At 43.3% G+C, this 25,677-nt stretch overlaps 1 protein-coding gene across 7 annotated transcripts in view; it reads right to left on the bottom strand.

Moving 5' to 3' along the window:
* The window catches only part of ATP2B3 (ATPase plasma membrane Ca2+ transporting 3), a 307,321-nt gene that overhangs the window by 26,339 nt on the left and 255,305 nt on the right, over positions 1 to 25,677 (bottom strand). For all 7 annotated transcript variants that reach the window (XM_082263025.1, XM_082263024.1, XM_082263019.1 and 4 more), the window contains 5 exons: positions 22,016 to 22,207; positions 11,032 to 11,245; positions 8,911 to 9,122; positions 7,835 to 7,942; positions 4,792 to 4,974 (listed from right to left, as the gene is read on the bottom strand). In XM_082263025.1, the coding sequence (XP_082119151.1) occupies positions 4,792 to 4,974; positions 7,835 to 7,942; positions 8,911 to 9,122; positions 11,032 to 11,245; positions 22,016 to 22,207 (909 nt within the window). The remainder of the gene's footprint in view (positions 1 to 4,791; positions 4,975 to 7,834; positions 7,943 to 8,910; positions 9,123 to 11,031; positions 11,246 to 22,015; positions 22,208 to 25,677) is intronic.

The raw sequence follows: 25,677 nt of genomic DNA, 5'->3' as shown, positions 1-25,677 counted from the left end.
AGGGGGTCAATGCACATGAACTGGAGATCGGTCATGGAGGGGTTAATGCACATATACTAGAGACTGGTCACTGGGAGGTTAATGCACATATACTAGAGACTGGTCACTGGGAGGTTAATGCACATATACTAGAGACTGGTCACTGGGAGGTTAATGCACATATACTAGAGACTGGTCACTGTTAGGTTATTGCACATATACTAGAGACTGGTCACTGGGAGGTTAATGCACATATACTAGAGACTGGTCACTGGGAGGTTAATGCACATATACTGGAGACTGGTCACTGAGGGTAAATGCTCATATAACAGAGACTGGGCACCAGAAGTTTTTGCACACACTAGAAACAGATCACTAAGGGGTTAATGCACATACACTGGGGATTGTTCACTGTGAATTTAATGCGCATATACTGGTAAGGGGTCACTGCTGGGTTATATACTATAGACTGGGCACCAGGTGTTAAAGCACAAACACAGGACACTGGTCATTGGGGGGTTTAAAGCACACATAATAGAGAATTGTTTCTGGAGGATTCATGCACCTATTCTAGGAACTAATAACTGAAGCGTTAACATGTTAGGGACTGGATATTGGTCACTAAGAGATTAATGAACAAACACTAGTGGCTGGTTCACTGAGGTTAATGCACATAAACTGCAGACTGGTCATGAAGGGGTTATAGCATACACATTGGTGACTGGTCCCTGAGAGATAAATGCACATATACTGAAGACTGGTCACTGAGAGGTAATTCACATATGCTAGTGACTGGGCACCAAAGGTTTTTTTCACATACACTGGAAACAACTCACTGAGGGGTTAATTCACATACATTTATCACTGGTCACTGTGAGGCTCATATACTTGAAACTAATCACTGATGGGTTAACACACATATGCAAATGGCTGGGCATCATAGGTTAATCCACATACACTGGACAGTGGCCATTGAGGGGTTAATGCTCATACAATGAAGAATGCTTTCTACAGGTTTTATTGCATATTCTCTAGGGGACGAGTGCTAATGCACACATTCTAAATGTTTAATGCTTATAAACTGGAGAATTTTTACTGAGGGTTATTGCAATGAAGGCATATATACTGGAGAGTGGTCACTGTGGTCACTAATGAACAAACACTGGAGAGTATTCACTGAGGGGGTTAATGAACAAGCACTACTGACTAGTCACTAATGGTTCATGCACATACACTGGATACTGATCACTGAAGGGGTTATTGCACATACACTGGAGAGTGGTCACTGAGGGGGTTAATGCACATACACTGGAGAGTGGTCACTGAGGGGGTTAATGCATATACACTGGAGAGTGGTCACTGAGGGTTAATGCACATGTACTGGAGAGTGGTCACTGAGGGGGTTAATGCACACACATGAAAGAGTGGTTACAGAGGGGGTTAATGCACATACTCTGGAGACTATTCACTGAGGGGGTTAATGAACAAGCACTAAGGACTAGTCAATGAGGGGGTTAATGCACATACACTGGAGAGTGGTCACAGAGGGTTAATCACATACACTGGACAGTATTGACTGAGAGGGTAATGCACATACACTAGAGAGTGGGCACTGAGGGGGTTAATGCACACCCACTGGAGAGTGGTCACTGAGGGGTTTAATGCACATACACTGGAGAGTGGTCAATGAGGAGGTTAATGCACATTCACTGGAGACTGATCACTGAAGGGGTTAATGCACACACACTGGAGAGTGGTCACTGAGGGGGTTAATGCACACACACTGGAGAGTGGTCACTGAGGGGGTTAATGCACATACACTGGAGACTGATCACTGAGGGGGTTAATGCACATACAATGGACAGTGGTCACTGAGGGGGTTAATGCACATACTCTGGAGACTATTCACTGAGGGGGTTAATGAACAAGCACTAAGGACTAGTCAATGAGGGGGTTAATGCACATACACTGGAGAGTGGTCACTGAAGGGGTTAATCACATACACTGGAGAGTATTGACTGAGAGAGTAATACACATACACTAGAGAGTGGGCACTGAGGGGGTTAATGCACACCCACTGGAGAGTGGTCACTGAGGGGTTTATTGCACATACACTGGAGAGTGGTCAATAAGGAGGTTAATGCACACCCACTGTAGAGTGGTCACTGAGGGGGTTAATGCACACACATTGGAGAGTGGTCACTGAGGGGGTTATTGTACACACATTGGAGAGTGGTCACTGAGGGGGTTAATGCACACACATTGGAGAGTGGTCATTGAAGGGGTTAATGCACACACATTGGAGAGTGGTCACTGAGGGGGTTATTGTACACACATTGGAGAGTGGTCACTGAGGGGGTTAATGCACATACACTGGAGAGTGGTCACTGAGGGGGTTATTGTACACACATTGGAGAGTGGTCACTGAGGGGGTTAATGCACACACACTGGAGAGTGGTCACTGAGGGGGTTAATGCACACACACTGGAGAGTGGTCACTGAGGGGGTTATTGTACACACATTGGAGAGTGGTCACTGAGGGGGTTAATGCACACACACTGGAGAGTGGTCACTGAGGGGGTTAATGCACACACATTGGAGAGTGGTCACTGAGGGGGTTAATGCACACACACTGGAGAGTGGTCACTGAGGGGGTTAATGCACACACATTGGAGAGTGGTCACTGAGGGGGTTAATGCACACACACTGGGGGGTGCCCACCGCGGAATATGCACATGCACTGCTGGTCTGAAAACTAGTGGGCTCTATATAGTGAAGGGCATCTCACTGATGGCATGGATCCTGGGAAGTAAGGTGTGAGCACTGGGGCCAGGGTACAAGGAGATGGCCTGTGTGCTAGAGCATGCTCTGCCTAGCTAAATTCAGTATTACTCCAGGGAAACAGAAGCTGCATTCACCTTTTATAGGATAGGGTTTTTATTTATATTAGGCAGCTACCTAAAGCTGATTAATGCAGGCTAATAGCAAAGTGCACTAACCCACTGCAACCAATCATAAAGGATCTGCTATTGACCTAAATGCTGAATGTTGCTGCATTTTACAGTTCAAACAAAATGAATGGACAGAAGAAATATAATAAAATGAGGATTTCTCATTCTGAATCTTTTTAGATCTGCCACACTGGTATGACAGCTGATTGGCTGTTTCTGATAGCTAATACCTGTACTATCATTTTCCTCCCCATTTCAAACGTAACTCCATTTTTGTGAGAAAAAAATATTCCCTTCTGGGTGATCTATGTACATTGCAGGGATATTAACAAACATTGTTTGTACCTTTTGTTGCTGTGAAGAAATAGCTGTTTGTTTCACCAGACTGATCACCGACTGGTTGTGTTAGGGAAGAGAATAGAGGGTGGTGGTCTAGTTCATTATAATTAGCTGGTGCACTCTCGGTGGTCTATTGAGGAAAGCTGCAGTGTCTGCATCCCTTTAAAAGTATTTAAGCAAGGGGAGAATGTCACTAAAACTTAAATTCCCATTGCAGAAGACGTCTAAAATCTTAGCACAGACCTTTTTGAATATCCGTGAGCCCATCACAGAAGAAGGAGATGACAGTTCTGTATAACAAGGCTGTATAGACTGCTGGCAGGTTGCCACATTACACTGAATTTTATAGGAAATGACAGAGCTGCAGATTGAAAAGGAAAGGTCATTTTCAAAATACAACATGGCTTGTGTAGCAATTGTGCTTGTTATATTATTATTTTTAATTGCTATATTTGTTTTCCAGAAAACTGGAGTTACTCTTTGAGTTGTTTTATCTAAATAAGGAAATTCATTAGGAAATGAAGTACATTTATCATTTTGACTTATTCAATAAAGCAAAATGAAGCCACAAATCAAATGAGAGTTTCCCTGATATCAGACTAGTGAAATAATAAATCTAAATGGCTGCTATGAGTAATTGCACTTGATCAAAGATGTCTGCCTCACCGATAATAATGATGCCTTTTAGATAACTATCACTTACATTTATACTGTTTTTCACAGAAACAGCCAATGATCTAATATCTACTGGGCATCCTCAATAAGTCCTAAACCAATGTTTGAAGAACCTTTTCCAATCAGGAGTTAAGGAGACCCAGTCCTCTGAAAACATCCCAGCCATGACCTCTGCCAGTGCATGCCATGGCCCTGTTCATTCCAGTGGGAGAGCAGTACATCGCTGGACCATTGGAGGAAGGCTCAGCCATAGAAATACTGTATATATGACCATGGTACAAATGCTCACTAATATGACCCAGGAGGGATGTCTTTGGAGGAAAGGCTGGGTTGGCCGCCCAATTAAGATCACTGGCAAGCGGGCTCTAGGTGGTGCGGGGATTCCTTAAAAAAAAAAACAACTTCTATTATAGCACAGTTGTCCTTCTTTCTATAAGACTGTTCAACTTTTGTTGCCAAGAAAACAATCAGGTGTTGTCTCCAATAAACCATTTTTAATGTACTCAGTTGATAAAAAGGTAAATCTTCAGTAACCTAGCTCAATCAGTCTATATTATGCCGCTACATACAAATAACATATTTAACCCATGATAGATTCCCTTTAAACAATACAGAAGGGAAGAGGAGATGGTTTCTCTGTTATCTAATCAAGCGTCTTGCTTCATTTGTTGGCCAACCTGGATAGAAGATAAAAGTTAGCAAAACAAAACATTTGGATTAATAATGCATGCATGGGTTTTTTGCTCAATCGTTCTGAACCGACTACGACAGAGGCATGCAGTACAGATCCCCTGAGATCTTCATCCACAGTCATTACCCATCACCGACAAACATTTAAAAGCCATACCTGTGTCTGGATACGGTTAAGCCCGCGGAACCACAGGATCTGACCCCTGCGGAGCTCTCTCTCTGCGTGATCAATTTCTTCTTCATCCTCAGCCATCTCCTCGTCTGTCATTTCATCTTTGCCTGGCCCGTGACCCGCTTCCTTCAAACACTTCAGCTGGCTGGTGGGGATGGTGGCAATGAGCTAGATAAGAGAAAGACTGTCAAGTACAGATGCCAAGGGCAACTCTGGTATTCTCAACATTGGAACCATTGAATGAATTGGTGAATTGGTAAGAAGGATAAAGTCAACTCTTACTGGGACATTTAAGTACTCCAAAATCCTTTTCCTTTATTTTTTTAAAATTCCTGGATAGAGTAGGGAAGGCATTGAAACTCTGTGTCTCCCATGAGCAGATTATAGCCCCGTACACACGTAGAGATTGTCGGCCGTAAATATTCGGCCACCGACCAATCGGCCGATTGTCGGCTTGTTAGTATGATGCTTCCGACAACCGACTGCGACTTTTCGGCCGAACAGAATCTGGTGTGCAGGCATTAAAATTTTTGTTTGCCAACACCAGAACGGCCGATTGTTCGCCAGTCAGTACAGATTTCGGCCGACAAACAGCAGATGAGCAAGACTGGGCATGCTCAGAGAAGAAAAAGCACACGGAAAGTTAACCATCACATGACATCAATTCTGCAGTCGGCTGTTGTTGGCCGACAAAATTTGTGTGCAGTCTTTAGCACTTTTCAACCGACAGGACAGCACCGGACAAAAGACGGCCGATCGTTCGGCCGACATTCGGTACGTGTGTACGGGGCTTAACCCTCCATATCTGTTCCACTGACCACTGAGACAACACGTAATATTAGCTGTCTGGTGGGGACCGTGGGAATGAGTTAGACAGGAGAAGATTGTCAGATACAGATGCAAAGGTCAATCCCTTTATTCTCAACATTGGAACTATTTGAAGCATTGGTAAGAAGGACAAAGTCAACTCTTATTGGAACATTCAGTTACACCCAGGGCTCCAAAACCAGTTTTCTCAATTTTTTTAAAATTCAATTCCTAGATAGAGTAGGGAAGGTATTGAACCTCTGTGTCTCAAATGAGTAAATTAACACTCTATAGCTGTCCTTGGGACCACTGAGACAACAAGTAACTTCAGTTGTCTGGTTAAGGACCTTGGGAATGAGTTTGATAGAAGAATGTCGGGGGCAACCCTGGTATTCTCAACACTGGAACCAATAAAAGAATTGGAATGACGGATAAAGTCAACTCTTATTGGAACAATCAGTTACATTTAGTGCTTATTCTTTATTTACAGCCAAAATATATTTTAAATTCCTGGTTGGTATTGGTAAGATGGAATAAAAGTCAGCTCCTGTTGGTTGCTCTGAACATTTCTCCTCTCCAAAGCCAAAAACCAAGTGTATGTAAATCAAAATAGTTTTTTTTTAAATTTAGAGTAAAACCCCAGCCAGGTTTTCATCTATCTCCCACTGGGAAGATTTACCCTCTCTATTGATTCTGGTGACCATGGTTTTAAAGACTGACTGTGGTGTGAAATCCACAATTTTACAGTTGTCACAGGAACAGGAGGTGAGAAATCTTCCAATGGTTCTAACATTTTCTGAAGACAACCGTCTAAAATGCCCTGGTACTCACACACAAAAAAAAAGTCCATAAAAATCCAAAACAGGTATCACACAAAAAGTCCATAAAAACCCAAAACAGGTATAGAGGCACTTATGAGGCAGAAGAGATAATTCAAAGCAAAAGCATTTTATTGTCAAGGTTTCGATGGAGCTCAATCCTTTCAAGTGTTTCTCAAGACTTGAGCTACATCCAAACTTTGACAATACAATGCATTCCCTGCTCCTGCTTCATTCATTCTGTGAGTCTGTATCTGCTCAATCTTTTCTGCCCCTTCCTAAACATTCCCTCAGTCATCAGATTACCATCCATTGAGGGAGCATATCTGACATTCGAAAGCCCTACTCCTCTACCAAGATGGCTGCCTCTACACAGAAGCACAGCGCAAAACAAGTCAGGGTAAAACTAGCAGGACTAAACAAGAGAAATGAATTGATTCTTCCATCCAGCTAAAAAGTGATGGATTAAAGGAATCCCCCTGCTGGCTATTGTATTCGGTAGCCAAAAGGACCCATGGATGCTGAATACCCAATCAAATCAAATCAGAATCTACCTTCTCCAAAAGTTGATTGAAATATTGTTTTTTTTTTTGAGCCAGGTGGTATCGACAGGGCCACCTACAGCCTAAATCTCAGCTGATTGAGAAGAAATTGACAAGCTTAAGTCCAGGGGAGGACTGGGCCAGGGAGCAAGGGGGCATTTGCCCCCTGGGCCGCTCTGATGCTCCATAAAAAGGCTGCACCACTTCTGCCACAAACATCCCTTAAGGATTCCTGGTAAAGAGAAGCAAAAAGTCCCTGCCGCTGACCTACTGAGTGCGGTTTGAAGACAAGGACAAAGCGCAGACCTTCCCCTCCAGCATGGGTGGTGTAAACTGTGTCTGAGCAGAGGCCAGGTTCCATGCCACACTGGAGACTCTTCTACCCTGGCCAGCCCCAACCGAGCTGTCCCAGCTCCCCCCAACCTCCCCCTGCTGGCCAGGTCGGGAACCCGGATTCAGCCAGTAAGTAGAGAGTATCTGGAGCAGGGCTTCAGCTTGGAATGGGGTCAGGAGGAGGATTTGGAGAGTGGGAGGAGGGGGGGGGGAGGTGAGGGAAAGAGGGAGGGGGACCGAGCCACTGCACCATGGGCCTCTGGTTTGTACTTGCCCCCTGGGCTAAAAGTCGCCAGCCTGACCCTGCTTAAGTCGGTACTAGAGAAAAGATCAGCTGTGGTAAACCTGTAGGCAAAACAAGCCTAGAGCTTTGTCCTTTTCCTGGCACATCTACTACAATACAGGTACACTTTAGGGTGCCTTAAATGCTGTTAAAGCTTGATGTACATCACTGGTAACTATTCAGATAAGCGGTTTTACTACTAACAAAATTCATATTAGGTGGATAATCATATGGCAATATTTCACCTGTCCCCAAACAAGCTCCCCCACTCCCACAAACAGACACCACAGCCATTGTTGCGTGTTTAAAGGAGAACAGCTGAAGGGCTTCCCTCCGAACTGGACAATCAAAATCTGAAACGAGAATAACAAAATGTAGGAAAAATACTTAAAATGTAATACTTATAACTGGAGGGTTTATTATTTATTTCTAAAAGAGATTTTATGTTTGCAAAACACTTATTGTTTTTTCTGGCTGGTAAAAACAGCAGAAGAATCTTTTTAACCTCTTCCCACCCATGTAACACATGCGTGCAGCAGTAAAGGGGGTGGCCTTTAACTTCCACATGCGCATCCAAGGGCGGGCATGGGTTTTCTGTGCTAGGAGCTCTGCTAATGATTAGGAGCTGGCAGGACCGACTCCTGATCATGTGACCACTGTGACATCCAACAACAGTAGAGTCAGCAACTTCTGCTGTGTCTCCAGCTCCCTGGACAATTCCTTGAATAATGCTACCTTGTGGCTTGCTTCTTTTGAACTGTGAACCCTTTGCTCCTTCCATGGACTTCCTATTTAAGCCATGTCTCTGCACTTCCTGTATGTCAGATTATTGTCCTCTTGCCAGGCAATAGTTCACTCTTTTCACTCCTATTGCAATCCATATCTTCGCTATTACTTGTTACTGATCTTTTGCTTGTTCCTCGACTATGCTTCTGCTTGATCCCAACTTGCAACCACTTGTTACTGACCTTTCACATGTTTACTGACTACACATCTCCGCACCTCTGGTGAGCCTGTGTCATCCGCCAGAGTGACCTGCTTCTGTACTTATCCAGCTGGTCAGTGGGAGCCTCTCTACTGCTATAGCTATTTGCTTCCAAGCCTGATTACAGACCATGAAAAGTGGTCATGTGATCGTCCAGTCCTTCTTGCACCCCCTCCGATCTGAAAGCAGGTGTATTGCATGACCTATGCACACAGCTTAATAAAGACCAGTAACCTTGCTCCTTGAGATTTAAATTCAGTGTAGTTACATGAACGCTGGATTTCTGATCACTAGTGAACAGTATGGTAAAATGAAATGAATACAGGAGATTTTTACCTGGACTCCAAAAGTGCCCAGCACTATGCTACAGAATATTGGGTTTGCAAAAATACCATCAAATACATTCCTCTCTCCGTGGATTTTGCGTGCATTGATTTCGTTAAACAACTGCATCATGACAAAGGTGTTAAAAATTATTGTGTAATGTTCGGAAGGTGGGGAGTGCAGCGGGGCATTTCTTCCACTGTCAATGTCAAAGATGATTTCACCTAGAAGGCAAATATGAACAAAAGCAATCGTACATCGTAATTTCTTGGAATAATAAATAAATAAATTTGCAGCAAAAACACAATAAAAATCCTAAGGTTTCATTTATTTACAATATTTTTTGGGGGTGGGGAGGTCTCAGTCTTCGAGAGATTTTCCCAAAAATGTCTTAGTATATATGTTACTTGGAGTTCTGACTTCGTTATCATAAAAAAAATGTATTTATAGCCAATTTTTTTTTTTTAATTTCTGGATAGAGGAGGGAAGGAAATGATTCCCGGTGTCTTCCATGGGCAGATTAACCTCCTCTATTCATCCTGGTGACCATAGAGACAGAAAGTAACTTCAGCTGGCACATGGGGACCATAGGAATGAGTGAAATAGGACAAAGATTGTGTGGTACAGCTGCCAAGGACAACCCCTGTATTCTCAACATTGGTACCAATGGAAGAATTGGTAAGAAAGAAGTCAAGTCAACTCTTATTGGGACATTCAATTTACACCTAGCGCTCCAAAATCCCTTTCCTTCATTTTTTAAAAAAAATCCCTGAATAGAGTAGGAAAGATATTAAACCCCATGTGGCTATCATGAGTAGATTAACACTCTATATCTGTCTTGATGACCACTAAGACAGAAAGTAAATTCAGCTGGTTGGTGACCATGGATACAGAAAGTAACTTCAGCTGGCTGGTGGGGACCATGGTAATGATTTAGGAGAAAGATTGTCAGGTACAGATGCCAAGTACACCCCCGGTATTCTCAAGATTGGAACCATTGGAAGAATTGGTAAGAAGGATTAAGTCAACTCATATTGGAACATTCATTTATACCTAGGGCTCCAAAATCCTTTTCCTTTCATTTTTTTTTAAATCTCTGGATACAGTAAGGAAGGCATTGAACCACTGTGTCTTCCACGGGCATATTAACTTCCTCTATTTGCCTATAATGTCCTGGTGACCCCTGAGACAATAAGTAACTTCAGCTGTCCCGTGGTGGGGACCGTGGGAATGAGTTAGACAGGAGACAGGTACAGATGCAACCCTGGTATTCTCAACATTGGAGCCATTGGGAGAATTGGTAAGAAGGTTTAAGTCAACTCTTATTGGAACATTCAATTAGACCTAGGGTTTCAAAATCCTTTTCCTTCATTTTTTTAAATTCCTGAATAGAGTAGGGAAGGCATTGGACCCCTGTGTCTCCCGTGAGTAAATTAACCCTCCATATTTGTCCTGGTGATCACAGAGACACAGTACCTTCATCTGGCTGGTGTGGACAGCGACAATGAGTAAGAAGAGTGATTGTCAGGTACAGATGCCAAAGGCAACCCCAGTATTCTCAACATTGGAACCAATGGAAGAATTTGTAAGAAGGATTAAGTCAACTCTTACTGAAGCATTCAGTTACACCTAGTGCTCCAAAATCCTTGTCCTTCATTTAAAGTCAAAACATTTTTTTTTTAATTCCCGGACAGAATATGGAAAGCATTGAACCCTTTTGTCTCCTATGGGCAGATTAACCCAGCTGTCACTGAGACAGAAAATTACTTCAGCTGGCTGGTGAGGATGGTGGCAATGAGTTTGATAGGAAAAAAGACTGTCAAATACAGATGCCAAGGGCAACCCCTGTTATAGTCAACACTGGAATCATTGAAATAATTGGTTAGAAGGATAAATTTGATTCCTACCTGGACATTTAATTACACTGGGGAATCTAGTGCCCCAAAATCCTTCATAAAGCAGAAGCAAAAAAAATAAAAAATCTGTCAGAGGTTCTAACCTTTCCTTCCTCTGTAAAAGACATTGGCTAAATTACCATATTAAAATAACCTATTTATAGGAGAAGTAAGGAATGAAGGGTTAATGGTGGAGTTTCATCACTTGACCAACTGAACCATCTTTATTAACACTTACCAACAAACAACAATGTGAAGATGATGACGAGTTGGTAGACTGCATGACCAAGTATATTTTTCATCATGGTGCGAGATATAAGGGGTTTGTTTCTTCCATAGGGTTTACGTAGAAGCAGTGATTCTGTAGGGGGTTCTGTTGCTAACGCCAGGGATGCAAAGGTATCCATAATTAGGTTGACCCAAAGCATCTGCACTGCTTTTAGTGGTGAGTCCTAAGTATTAAGCAAATTGAAAAGGTAAAAGAAATATACTTTTATTTGCCACAAAGTTTCTGAACTTCGGTAAATAGATTTTTTCCTTTCTACAGTGATGTCGTGGAAATGCCTTTCAGTGTATGGGGAAGAGATAAGGGAAGTGTGTAGCAATCACTAAACTTCCAAGTCCTTATTTGATCACTTTATCAGTTTAACCACCTCCTGCTTCCACTGTAGATCAACCTTCACCTGCATGATGACATGGACAGCTGCTAGCTAACATCATGCTCTGCTGCTAACTAAAACCTGGTAGACACTAATCATTTTTTTTTCATTCAACCCAGTGGGTTGAACGAAAATAAAACTGACAGCTCCAGACGGAGCTGCTGTAGTAACGATCCGACGTTAGTACAGCAACCTTTTCCGTTGAGCTGTTGTTTTCTGACAGGGGGACAGCCCCCCCACCAGAACACACCGACCAGCATTCTCAGCCATTGGCAGACAGCGCTGATCAGGAGACGGTCTATACACTCACTACTTTACATTGAAGCAAAGTGTCATTTCTTCAGTGTTGTCACATGAAAAGATATAATAAATTTTTACAAAAATGTGAGGGGTGTACTCCAGTGTTAATTTTGGCAGCAAATTTCAATTTAGTTTTAGTCTTAGTCTTAGGACTAAAATGGCATTTTAGTTTTAGTCCCATTTTAGTCTTCTGCAAGTGTTTTAGTTTTAGTCGTATTTAGTCGACTAAAACTCCAGTATATTTTAGTCGACTAAAACGCCCTACATTTTAGTCGACTAAAACTCATTTTAGTCTTCTATAATCAAATGGGTGTAGTTCAATTGTAATTTGTAATGCATTATTTAAGCATTTCTCTACAATTTCCAAACTCATTATATACTACTGCTGGTCCTGGAGTGAAAAATCTAATATGTTATTATTTATGCTTTGAGCATGCACCAGTGTTAATTTTTGGCAGCAAATTTCGATTTAGTTTTAGTTATAGTCTTTTGACTAAAATGCCATTTTCGTTTTAGTCGTATTTTAGTCTTAAGACTAAAATGCCATTTTAGTTTTAGTCGTATTTTAGTCATCTGAATTGTGTTAGTCGACGAAAACGTTTTAGTCGGTTTTAGTCGACGAAATTAACACTGGTGTACTCACTTTTGTGAGATAAAGTAGGTATTTATTTGTCAACCAACAGTAAAACACATCATTAACGCATTTCATGGCATCAAGATGGTCACTTCATCAGGACAGGTGTATGAAACACTGATTAAAAAAATAGGGGATGAGGATAAAGGTCTATTAAATTCATTTTTGGAGAGATTTCTCAATTACCTTTTGTCGGAGGAGCTGTTGGAAAATTCTCAATCAAACATCGTCTGTATCCAATGAGATGCAGGTACTATTCAGGTATTCACAATAGCCGGCACTGCAGATTCACCCATCCATGCTAGTTGGTGTGGATGGGGGATCAAATGATTTCTCTCATTCAGCCCATGGGGCTAAACAAGAGAAATCTTAACATGTATGGCCAACCTAAAGAAGTGAAGCATGTCCTCTTTCAAACAGAATTTTCACTTATCTTAGCGAAACAGAAAGAAAATACAAGGAATACCCAATCATGTGCAAGGGAAATTTAGCAACAGAATGTTGTTAGCGTGAAGGATTAGATGATTAAAGTTAGTGCCACCTATCTTTATTCACTAAGCTAAGAAAAAATTTCCTTCAGAAAAATAAAATTCACTTTGCTTTATGAATGTGGTGAATTTGTGCTGACTTCATCATCCAATCACGTGCAAGCAAAAATCCTGTTTCATTTCCTTTGCTTATGATTAGGTAGTCTTTGGAAAGTGAATTTTTAATTTTTAATTTTTAATTTTTACTCTGTTTTACATAATTCGCTAGGCTAAGTAAAAATTCACTTTGAAAGTGAACATGAAAACTTCTTTGCTAAATCAACTCCACAATATTGGAAACTTTCAGTTGAATTCTGATGTTCCCCTTGATGGAACATAGATAAGGTCAGCTTATGGGATAATTGTCTAATATTCTGACAACGGCAATTGTACAAGTAAGGTAAAAAAGTCAACATGCAAGGATCTGGACCTGTCATGTATAAATATGCCTGCTTATGAACCAGTGGTCGCCAACCTTTTGGACCTCACAGACCACTAAACTCACAATTTTGAATCCCGCAGACCCTTTTATGAATTTTACATGCCTTACACATACAATACTCCAGCTCTCTGCTCCCTTCCCCCTGGATCACACTGCTGCCTTATGTCCACAATGCTCTGGCCCTCTGCCCCCCTCCCCCTGGATCACACAGCTGCCTTATACACACAATGCCCCGGCTCTCTTCCCCACTCTGCATCACACTGTTGCCTTAGCACTGCTGACTCATCATTGGATCTCACCTCCTTATCCAGCCATGTGCTTGAGCTCCATGCTCCCTCCCACAGTCTGCAATCAGTGTTGCCATTGGAAGTCGCCTCCTTCTTACAGGAGCCCAAAATACAGAGGAGTATTGACTGTCAGCGTGCATTGAGTACAAGACTGGAAACAACATTGGGCTATATACATCCGCCACAATGTTGATTTGCAGCAGAACCTCTAGGAACCACCAAAAATTTTCTCGTGAACCATCAATAGTCCACAGACCACTGGTTGGTGACCGCTGGTTTAAACTGTAGCTCAACAGAACAAGATGACACAGGTAAGACACAGTTGGGCTAAGTTGAAAATTTTTACTTCTGAACTTTTTATCTGCTATCTGCAAAGTTTTAGGGACTTTAGTGACAAACTGAAGCTGATTTACTGAAGACTTTGAGAATCATAATTTCAAAAATTGTGTGAATATTCACAACATTTAACCAATCATGCAAAAAAGCATCTGCGCATGATTGGCTTTTCAAAGTAAACAGCAAATTGCTTTAACAATGATTGGGTAATTGAAGTGAATATTCACACAATTTTTTGAATGAAGATTCCCAAAGTCTTCAGAAAATCAGCCTCAGTATATCATTGGAGTCCTTCAAACCTTTAGATAACTGATAAAAAAAATTCCAGAGTCATAGTAAACGGTGAGAATGCAGGTCTGGAGTCAAATATGGACAAGCAATCTATGTCTAGCCCCATCTAAAATGAATAAATTACTTATTCAAATGGATTTTGTAAGTCGATTTACCAGTTAGTTGTGTAGCCTGGTCGCAGGTTTCATTTGGAACTGTTCAGATCGTTCTGTTTTATTATTAAAGTTTTATAAGGCAATGGACCATTGCATTATGGGAGATGTAGTTCTGGGAGGAGTGAAGACTGTGGATCATCTGTTTGGCTGAACTATCCCCCCAGGGAGCATTGGGACTCACAGGGTCAGATGGGAGTGTCTATATAAAGGGGGCGGGACCAATATCCGGTCTCTTGCCTCGAGAAAAGCACGCTGTGAGAGCTGCTGCGGAGTCCAGAGAAGGATAGGCTGGAGGCCTAGTGGACAGACACCAGGGAGAGAGAGAGAGAGCGGTGTGCGGACGGAGCTCGGTGGCAGGCTGGGTGGAGAGACGCTCAGAGAGACTGCGAGTGCTTCTGAGGAAAGCCGGACGCTGGCGGTGTGGACCGCGGGACACGGAGTTCGTCATATTGGGTGAGAAAGATCCAATATAGAGAGTATACTGTAATTACTGGACTGAGCCAGGGTGGGCCTGCAGCACAGTTTGAACAGAAGGCTGCACTAGTTATATAAGGGTTATATAAGGGTCGCCCCTGGACACTGCAGTGCTGAATAGTGCTGTGTGGTGGATCAGAAGGCCTCACCCCGCCTTACTAGTGTTATAGATTGGGTACTAGTTGTTTCGGCACATGAATCTATCTTCCTCTTCAGTTTGGATTACAGTTAATTGTTACTCTTCAGTGTGGATTACAATTGATCATCACCTTTACCGTGGATTACTAATACTTTCCCTGGATTGGCTAAGGATACCTTTGCCGGTGAAGACTAGCAAGGCCTTGCTCATTCAGGAGACTCTTGCAATCTAAAGTAAAGGGGCCCCCTATAGGATACAGAGTGCACTCTGATATATATATATATATATATATATATATATATATATATATATATATATATATATATATATATAGCGTAATTTCAAGAAATTAGAGTCACTGAGATTGATCAGAAGTATTTTGGAGTTATTCTTTATTATAGTAAAGCATTGATTTTGGGTGATCACTCTCGCATTGTAATTGAGGAGTAATCTAGTTATAGATTATTGATACATTAATCCTTAATCATATAGCAACACATATATATCTATGCTTTTTAGGTTGCTCTCTGAGATCCTGAGTGCTGGCTCGCTTCCAAATTCTGGGTTGAGGAATCAGGATCTTTCCTGTATTATTGATCTTTTACATTGAATGTTTTATTGAAACTGTTTGTTTGTTCTTTTAAACACAAGTCAAAGACAAGTAAATTTGCTTCTTTACTGCAATCTGGTAGTGTCTAATCATTCAATATGTCAGAACCTATAGTGTCAAGTGGGCTGGACAACACTCAGGGCAACAGAAGTGAGGAGGATGTGTGTTCACGTTGCCACTCCCCAGGGGGCAGGGCTACAGTTGTGTACATTTTTTTGGGACAACAGTTCTAAGATCCATGACTCTCCCAATCCCATGTAGTTTGTGTCTCCACTGCTTCCTATAGGGCCATATAAAAGATGTCACTCTTACAGCTGGATTCCCTGATTATTATGGAATCCAACTTTGCCAAATATTCACTAAAGGAAACTTCTGGTGGGTCTTGTCATGTACTAGAGTCCGTGAGAGAAACAATGGGGTTGATTTTAGACATGTGCACGCCAGAAATATTAGTTTTGGTAAGTTTCTCATGCATTTGTTCATTAAAGAATTTAAATTCGTCATATTTATTATGATTCATTTTCAGAATTCTTTTTGTATCTTCCTCATTCATTTCATATATTCATTGGTCTGGGTGTATTCCAAAAATCTGCAGTTTTTCTGGAAGATTGCTACAGTATATATTCAATATATTATAGAATCAGATGGATTGGAAATAGAAGGATTCCTTATTTGTGGCTGCTAGTCCAATCCACTAAGAGAAATAACATGAGCTAATTGGACAATATCAACTGGCGCCATGTGCATCCAAATTAACGAATGGAATGAAATTCGGATTCATTCATTATCCGAACTTGAAGTCTCAAACAAAAATTTACATTTAATTAAAGTGGAGTTCCACCCTAAAACATTTTTCTACCTAAAAATACCCCCGGGACAGTCAGGGCTAGTGCATTTAAGCAATGATAGCCTCTGAACTGTCCCCTGTTTCACTTACCTGTAAGAAGAAATACTTACCTTGAAAATGTCTTCTCCAGCACTGCCATCTCAGGTGTGGGCAGCTGAAGCCGGAGCGTTCCTCTTCGTGTCCTCTTCGTTGACGTCGGAGTCCCAGAATGCCCTGCTCGTCGCTTCCGGGGCAGGCGCGTCATCCCTGAACAGCTTCTGCGCATGCCCAGAAGCTGTTCAGCAGGGAATGACGCGCCTGCACCAGAAGTGACGAGTGACCCCGGTGCAGGCGCATTGACTCCTGGGATCGATGACGCTCATCTCCCAGGAGTCAATGCAAGGAGGAAGTAACATCGTGGGCCGCGGCCGCAGAGGGAGGAAGAGGAAGGAAAGTAAGTATATTTTCATTAAAAACAAGGTAAGTGAAACAAAAAAAAAATGTTATTATCCAATTCTTTTTCAGTTTTTTTAAAGCATGCGGACAGTGCAAAGAAAATTTTTAGGGTGGAACTCCGTTTTAATTTCCCCATGAGCCCGAACATGATATGTGACGGCATCCAAATGAAGCAAATGAAACAAATGCATTTGTTATTTCATTATAACTTTTTTTTTTTATTTGTTTACTTTCGTTACCATGTCCATTTGGAGATTCATATACATCTAAATCTCAGAAAATTACATTTTAGTCTGAAAAACGAAGCATAGTGAAACAAAATGCACATGTCTAGTTAATTTACTACAGACAAATAGGCAGTTCACTTTGCAAGTAAATTTATTGTTGCAAGGAATACCCAATCACATGAACGGAAAATAAAAAGAACAGCATTATTGTTTCCACGTGGTTGAATTATAAAAGCCGGTAGAGCTTCCCCTCATTCTCTGGGGGAATTCCCTTGAAAAGTAATCAGCCTATTTGCCTTTAGTAAATCAACCCCAATTCATCTATAGACATTCGTGGATACCTGACCATCACACCTCCACTAAATTGTCAACAGTATGTGGACCCCCCAACACAATGAGTTCAGGTCTTTTTAGTAAAGGGTCCTGTTAATGCTACAATGCACAAAGACATGATAGAAAACTCTCCCCTTCCAACCTTTTGGTAACTGTTTGGGGAAGGCCTTTTTCTGTACCAGCAGGGTATTCAGTATTCAGTGTACCGGAAGGACAGGGTAGGAAAAAGAGGGAGTATGTCTCTATGTCAAGAATAATGTAAAGGTGATTGAGAGGAGTGACATTACGGAAGGGATGAGTATGGAGTTAGAATCCGTATGGGTAGAACTCCATAGGGAAGGAGAAAAGGGAAAAGTAATTGTGGGGGTTTGCTATAGGCCACCTAAACAAGGGGAGGAGGTAGAGCAGGAATTTTTAGCACTTTTGGGTAAAGTGGCAAAGCTAGGATCAGTCATCATATTGGGGGACTTCAATTATCCCGACATTGACTGGGGAGAGGGGACTACACACTCACATAAGGGCCGTCTATTCACGGAAACCTTACAGGATAATTACATGTCACAGTTGGTGGATTCTCCTACTAGAGAAAACGCAATCCTGGATCTATTGATCACTAATGACCCAGACCTAATCTCGGAGGTAGGAGTCCAGGACAACCTGGGCTCTAGCGATCACAGGATGATCACATTTAGCGTTAATAACAATATAGCAAGGAAAGTGGGGAACATAGGAACCCTTAACTTCAGAAGGGCAGACTTTCCAAAATTGTACTCGTTGATGGAAAGGGTAAACTGGGACCGAACCCTGGGATCCCTGACCACAGAGGAAAAATGGGAATGCTTTAGGAACATATTAAGCAAAGGCATCTTGCAGTGCATTCCTATGGGAAATAAATTTAGAAGAGACAAAGCCAAACCTGGCTGGCTAAACCGTAGCGTTAAAAAACTTATTAGGGGAAAAAAATTAGCCTTCAAGAAATATAAATCAGAGGGCACAGTATCGGCTTTCGACCAATACAAGGAGGCAAATAGGAAGTGTAAACACGAAATCAAGATGGCTAAAATAGACTTTGAGAGACAAATAGCGGAGGATAGTAAAAAAAAACCAAAGAAATTCTTTAAGTATATCAACAGCAAAAAAACTAGGGCAGAGCATATTGCACACAAAATTAACGATGATGGGAGGATGGTTACAGAGGACACTGAAAAAGCAACCGTGCTGAATGCTTTTTTCTCGTCAGCCTTTACTCAGGAAACGGAGGGGTATACATGACTGTATGGTTAGTAGTAATACACAGGACTTGCCACTATGGCTAACAGAGGGTGAAATCAGGGAAAGGCTGGATAGACTTAACACAAACAAATCACCAGGCCCGGATGGCGTACACCCGAGAGTACTCAAGGAACTCAGTAAGGTTATATCCAGACCACTGTTCCTGATCTTTGCGTACAGTATTAGGACAGGAGATGTACCAGGGGAGTGGAGGAAAGCAAACGTGATTCCGATATTCAAAAAGGGTCAGAGGCATATACCGGGAAATTATAGGCCTGTCAGTCTGACATCAGTAGTATGTAAACTTCTGGAGGGGATGATAAGGGACTATATTGTAGAGTTTGCTAAGGACAACAGCATCATCAGTAGTAACCAGCACGGGTTTACAAATGGGCGTTCTTGTCAAACCAATCTCTTAACATTCTACGAGGAGGTGAGCTGTGAGCTAGATAGGGGCAGACCAGTGGATGTGGTGTACCTAGATTTTGCTAAGGCGTTTGATACAGTTTCCCATAAGCGCTTAATTTATAAAATAAGGTCTGCAGGTATCGACAGCAGGGTTTGCTCTTGGATACGGAACTGGCTAAAAGGGCGTGTCCAAAGGGTGGTAATAAACAGCGCATACTCAGACTGGTCTGAGGTAGTAAGCGGGGTCCCCCAAGGCTCAGTCCTAGGACCAATCTTGTTCAATTCATTCATAAACAGCATTGAGGACGGGATCAGTAGTTCAATATCAGTTTTTGCAGATGACACAAAATTAGGCAGGGCAATAACAGCACAGCATGAAGCAGATATCCTACAGAATGACCTGGACAAAATAACGGAGTGGGCAACGACATGGCAAATGAGGTTTAACGTGGAGAAATGTAAGGTTTTGCACTTGGGGACTAGAAACATAAAAGCACAATACACGTTAGGAGGGGAACCCTTGGGAGAACAAAAAATGGAGAAGGATCTGGGAGTCTTGGCTGATGATAGACTAGGCAACAACATGCAATGTCAAGCGGCAGCTGCCAAGGCTAGCAGAATATTAGCATGCATAAAGAAAGGGGTGTATTCCAGAGATAAGACTATAATCCTTCCACTTTATAAAACTCTGGTCCGACCTCATCTGGAGTATTCTGTCCAGTTCTGGTCACCAGTCCTCAGAAGGGATGTGTTGGAGCTGGAGAGGGTCCAGAGAAGGGCAACTAAACTAATTAGGGGATTGGAGGACCTTGATTATGAGGAGCGTCTGCAATCGCTTGATTTATTCTCCCTGGAGAAGAGACGTCTGAGGGGGGACATGATAGCAATTTTTAAATTTCTCAATGGGGATCTAGGCTTAGAAAAAAAGCTGTTCAGTCGAAGGGATTGCATGAGGACTCGGGGGCATACAATGCGATTAGAGGAGAAGCGTTTTAACCTCAGGCAACGTGGGGGGTTCTTTACTGTTAGGGCTACAAGATTGTGGAATTCTCTACCACAAGAGGTGGTTTCTGCAGGTAGTATGGTGGCTTTCAAAAGACTACTAGACGCACATTTAAGGATCAGAACATTCATGGGTATGCGAGATGATTACAGCCACACACACCTACACAGGTTGAACTGGATGGACTATTGTCTTTATTCAACCTCACCTACTATGTAACTATGTAACTATGTAGCAACAAAGTCAGCTCCATAAAGACTTGGCTTGACCAGTCTGGTGTGGAGGAACTCAAGTGATCTGCATAGAGCCCTGACCTCAACCCTACTGAACACCTTTGGTACCTCATCAGTACCTCATCTCACTAAAAGTGTTTTGGCTCAATACACTAAATTCCCACAAACATCAGATTATCAGATAAAGAGCATTTTGGCTCTTCTTTATTTGCATCAGCAGATGGTTTCAATAGCATTAATACAACTCTAAAATTAGCACTAAAAGCCTCTACATAGTGTACAATGACAGCATGCTTACTATACAGTTGCTTTCAGTGCTGATCCAATTCATTCCAATTAATTTTTTTACAAGCCGTGATGACGAAGGGGTTGGAGGGGTAGCTCAGAGGGAGGTTCTCTATCTGGAGGTTCTGGGAGCTGGGAAGCCCCATCCAGCTGCTGAATGTGGCTGAGTTCCTTATAGATTCACAGTACTTATACATGGATCAGCCATAACATTGTAACAACCCACCATAACTTTATGATCACCCACCTAATATTAGGCAGGTACCCCTTTTGTTGTCAAAACAGCACTGACCAGTTGAGGCTCGAGCCTCTGTAGGTATGCTGTGGTATCTGGCATCAAGCCCAAAGTAGCAGATCATTTAAGTCCTGTAAGTTGTGAGGTGGGGCCTACATGGATTGGACTTCCCATAGTGCTTCCTGGTGCCATCTCTTCCCCAGGTAAGCACACACACACACAGCCACCCACATAATGTAAAAGAAAATGTGATTCATCAGACAAGACCACAGTCTTCCTTTGCTTCATGGTCCAGTTCTGATGCTCACGTGCCTACTGTAGGCTATTAGTTGTGGACACGGATCAGCTTGGACACTCTGACCATTCTGTGGGTATGCAACAGACTGTCTGTTCTGACACCTTTCTATTGGAACCAGCATTAACTAGTTCAGCAATCTGAGCTCCAATAGCGCTTCTATTGGATAAAACTACAGTTTCCTTCCTTGAGCCTTTTTTGGTAGGTCCTGACCATGACCACTGCAGACCAAGAACATCCCACAAGACCTCTGACTCAACCGTCTAGCCTTTACAATTTGGCTCTTGTCAAAGTTGCTCAAAACCTTAAGCTTGCCCAAATTCAGCACATCAACTTCAGGGACAACATGTGCACTTTCTGCCTAATATATCCCACCCACGTTCAGGTGCCATTGTAATGAGATAATAAATAATACTTTACCTGTCAGTGGCCATTATTTTACAGCTGATTGGTGTATATCACCATCCAGAGTCCATATCATTCTCAAAGCCCTGATGAAGGGGGAGTTGCCCTCAATATATATTTAGATCAAATTTATACTTTTAGGACTCTATAACTCTAGTGTGGTCCCTATATTTTTCAACTAAAACAACATTGCATTCACATCATGAGGCTTCTGTGATAGTCCCTCAGTGTATGGATGCAGTCAACGTATGACTTTGTTGCCCCATTGAGTCACCATTAGTACAGTTGTGATGAAATCAATTTCAAACATGCAAGCTTTATTTACTCAAAGTTAGAGTGCCATCAATTCACCACCTAATATGTGGCTGTCATGATGGAGTACATACTGACCTGAGTGATGCAGGCCCCAGTAAACGCCACAATCACAGCTACCACATTGACGGTCAGTTGAAACTGAAGGAATTTGGAAATGCTGTCATATACGTTGCGGCCCCACATAACAGCTTTGACAATGCTGGAGAAATTGTCATCTGTTAGGATGATATCTGAGGCTTCCTTGGCGACATCTGTGCCTGCCAATCCCTAAAGGTCCGAAGAAAAAAAAAAACATCACAAAATACAAATGATATAATAATTACCTTCCAGATATTTTATTTATAACATTTTATGCTAATTTAAAGTTCAACTATAACATGTTCTGTATTTTGTAAATTAATGCATACCAATGTAAATAGCTTTGTCTATTTGGTAATGTACATCATAGTACATGCCAATGTGTCCAGTTCAGAGGCGTACCTAGGGTCTCCAGCGCCCTTGGCAAGGAGCTGTATCGGCGCCTCCCCAAGAGAGGGTTTGACAGAGAGAGAGAAGTGGGGTGACAGAGAGAGGGGGTGACAGAAAGAGAGAGGGGGGATGACAGACAGAGAGAGAGAGGGAGGGTGAGAGAGAGGGGGGGGGTGACAGACAGAGAGAGAGGGGGGGGTGACAGAGAGAGAGGGAGGGGGGTGACAGAGAGAGAGAGAGAGAGAGGGGGGTGACAGACAGAGAGAGAGAGAGAGGGGGGGGAGGTGACAGACAGAGAGAGGGGGGGTGACAGACAGAGAGAGGGAGGGGGTGACAGACAGAGAGAGAGAGAGGGGGGGTGACACAGAGAGAGAGAGGGGGGTGACAGAGAGACAGAGAGGGGGTGACAGAGAGGGGGGGTGACAGAGAGACAGAGAGGGGGGGGGGGTGACAGAGAGGGGGTGACAGAGACAGAGAGGGGGGTGACACAGAGACAGAGAGGGGGGTGACACAGAGACAGAGGGGGGGAGACAGAGAGAGAGAGAGGGGGTGACAGAAAGAGAGAGGGGGGATGACAGACAGAGAGAGAGAGGGAGGGTGACAGAGAGAGAGATGGGGGTGACAGAGAGACAGAGAGAGAGGGGGGCTGGTGACAGAGAGAGAGAGAGGGGAGGTGACAGACAGAGAGAGAGAGGGGGGGGTGACAGACAGAGAGAGGGAGGGGGGTGACAGACAGAGAGAGGGAGGGAGTGACAGAAAGAGAGAGGAGGGTGACAGAGAGAGAGAGAGTGAGAGAGAGGGGGGGGTGACAGAGAGAGAGAGAGAGAGAGGGGGGTGACAGAGAGACAGAGAGGGGGGGTGACACAGAGACAGAGAGGGGGGGGGGTGACAGAGAGACAGAGGGATTGCAAAGGTCACACTTTCAATCGGCCCTGGCATTCCACCACTGTGGGGAGATCCCAAGATAGTAGGAAGGGGGCCCACTGCAGAACTTGTGAAAGGGTCCTGCAGTGGGACCATAATAAAGGGCCCCGCAACTAGACTAAAGGGCCCCAGGATCAGTGGGAAGAGCCCCAGGCTTGAAGATAAGGGCCCCCGGCCAGGCGTCTGGGGGGCCCTTCATGGTTTCTTGCACCGGGGCCCTGAAGGTTCCAGTTACGCCCCTGGAAAGTGGTTTAGTGTTAGGGCAATAGGAGGAGGGAGTGGTTTGCAAAAAGGATCAGGAATGAAAGTACTTTACAAAGTCCTGGGCTCTTTGGATTCTGGCAAAGCTCAATCAATGGGCATAAAATTGATCAGAGTGTTGGCTCTCAGGAAAAGGCTCTTGGATGATGCTCTTTCTTAGATGGTAAAGGAGAGCTCCAGACTGCTGTTGCAGTCTCTTTTTGTGATTCTTCTGAAGGGTGTCACTGAGCCCCCCCCCCCCTGCTCACCCAATCACAAGGGTTAAGGTATGGGAGATAGGAGTGCTGAAATGTTATAATCTTCCAGCAGATCCTCATGATCTTCTAATTATGTCCATATCTGTAAGCAGGGCCTAAGTTAGGTACCTAAATTTGAGAGTAACCACTCATACACTTTGTATTATGCACAATATCAATATCTTTCTATCAGTCCTTGCAATTGTATTGCATAATCAGGCAAAACAGTCTGGGCACAGAAGTATATACTGTATAAGTACGCACAGCGATACAGAGGAGTACAGTGCAAAATTCAAAAGATCCGCTCCAAACACTGGAGTAGCGATGAGCATTGACTCTTCCCTGAACTGCCCCTACTCTTCAGTAACCTTTCCCTGCACTTTTGCTCTCTCCCTTACAAGGGAGTTCTTCTCCCTGTCCTTAAACTCACCAGTGTGAGAGAGAAAGGTTCTCTCACTTTTAAAATGGCCTCCAAAGTCTCTCTCGCGTTTAGTGTCCAATCAGTCCACTTCTCCTTTTGAGGCACGGTATTATAGCACTGCAAATATCTTTCCCCATCAGCACAAAGTCCCGGTTTCTGTCCGCTAGGTGGTGACGGCCTGTAGAAGGAGTACATACTCTACAACGTGTCGCCACATTCCTCGGTCGTGATTTCATATCCGCCACGCAAATCAGGAAGTCCTGGGAGCCTCCGGCGCTAATGATCAGTAGAGTTGGGGGAACAGTTGGAGTGGAGCAAAAGTTCGGCCCGAACATCGCCATTTCGCCTGTTAGTCGAAAACCCGAATTTGTGGGGCGCTGGGCAGGATTTGCGCCCGCTGAGTGCCCCACAATGCACTGCAAACTGCACAGTGCATTATAAGCCCTGATTGGGCAAAGCTTTGCCCAATCAGGGCACAGTGAATAGCTGATTTTTAGAGAGCGGGCTGTAAAGCCAGACGCTGCATACTTAACAATGGATAAGAAATCAGCTGTATTCCCTGCTGACAGCTGAATGAAAAAAGAAAAACATTGCCAGCAATATAAAAAAGTGGAAAAAAAAAAAAAAACGGAATGGGGGTCCCCCCAATCCATACTAGGCCCAATTTTAAGAGTAACTCCAAATCAAAATCCAATCCACACCAGACCCTTGTCCGAGCATGCAGCCTGACAGAAAAGGAAAGGGGGGATGACGAGCGGGCGCCCCCTCCTGAACCATACCAGGCAACGCGCCCCCAACATGGAGGGGTGCTTTGGGCCCCCCACCTAAAACACCTTGTTTCCATGTTGATGGGGACAAGAGCCTCTTCCCGACAACCCTGGGCGGTGGTTATGGGGGTCTGCTGGCCAGGAGCTTATTGGAATCTGGAAGCCCCTTTTAACAAAGGGGCTCCCAAATCCCACCCCCCATATGAATGAGTGTAGGGTACATTGTACCCCTACCCAATCACCAAAAAATAGTGTCAAAAATAAAGACAGGAGGCAGTTTTTGACACTTCCTTCTAAAAATTAAAAAAAATGTCCCCCTGATGTAGTTCCATCGTCAATAACGCCCCCTGCTGCCCCACCGCCTTGTGATGTCACTGATCCAGCATGCACCAGGGTTGTTGGGAAGAGAGCCCTGTCTCTATCAACATGGGAACAAGGTGCTTTAGTGTGGGCCCTCCTGCCCTTAAGCACCCCTCTCATGTTGAGGGCATGTGGCCTGGTATGGTTCAGGAGGGGTGGGGGCACTCGCTTTTCCCCCCTTAACTGACCTGCCGGGCTACACCGTTTGTTTGTTTTTTACATTTTTTGTTTTGCTGGCAATGGTATATTTAAATGTAATTTTTTTTTCTTTATAAATATTTAAGTTTTGCTGCAGCAGGT

Source organism: Pelophylax lessonae, assembly GCF_965119305.1.
Source record: "Pelophylax lessonae genome assembly, chromosome: 7".
Lineage (NCBI taxonomy): Eukaryota > Metazoa > Chordata > Amphibia > Anura > Ranidae > Pelophylax > Pelophylax lessonae.
The sequence above is the reverse complement of the archived record's forward strand: the minus strand, read 5'-3'. Positions and strand labels throughout refer to the sequence as shown.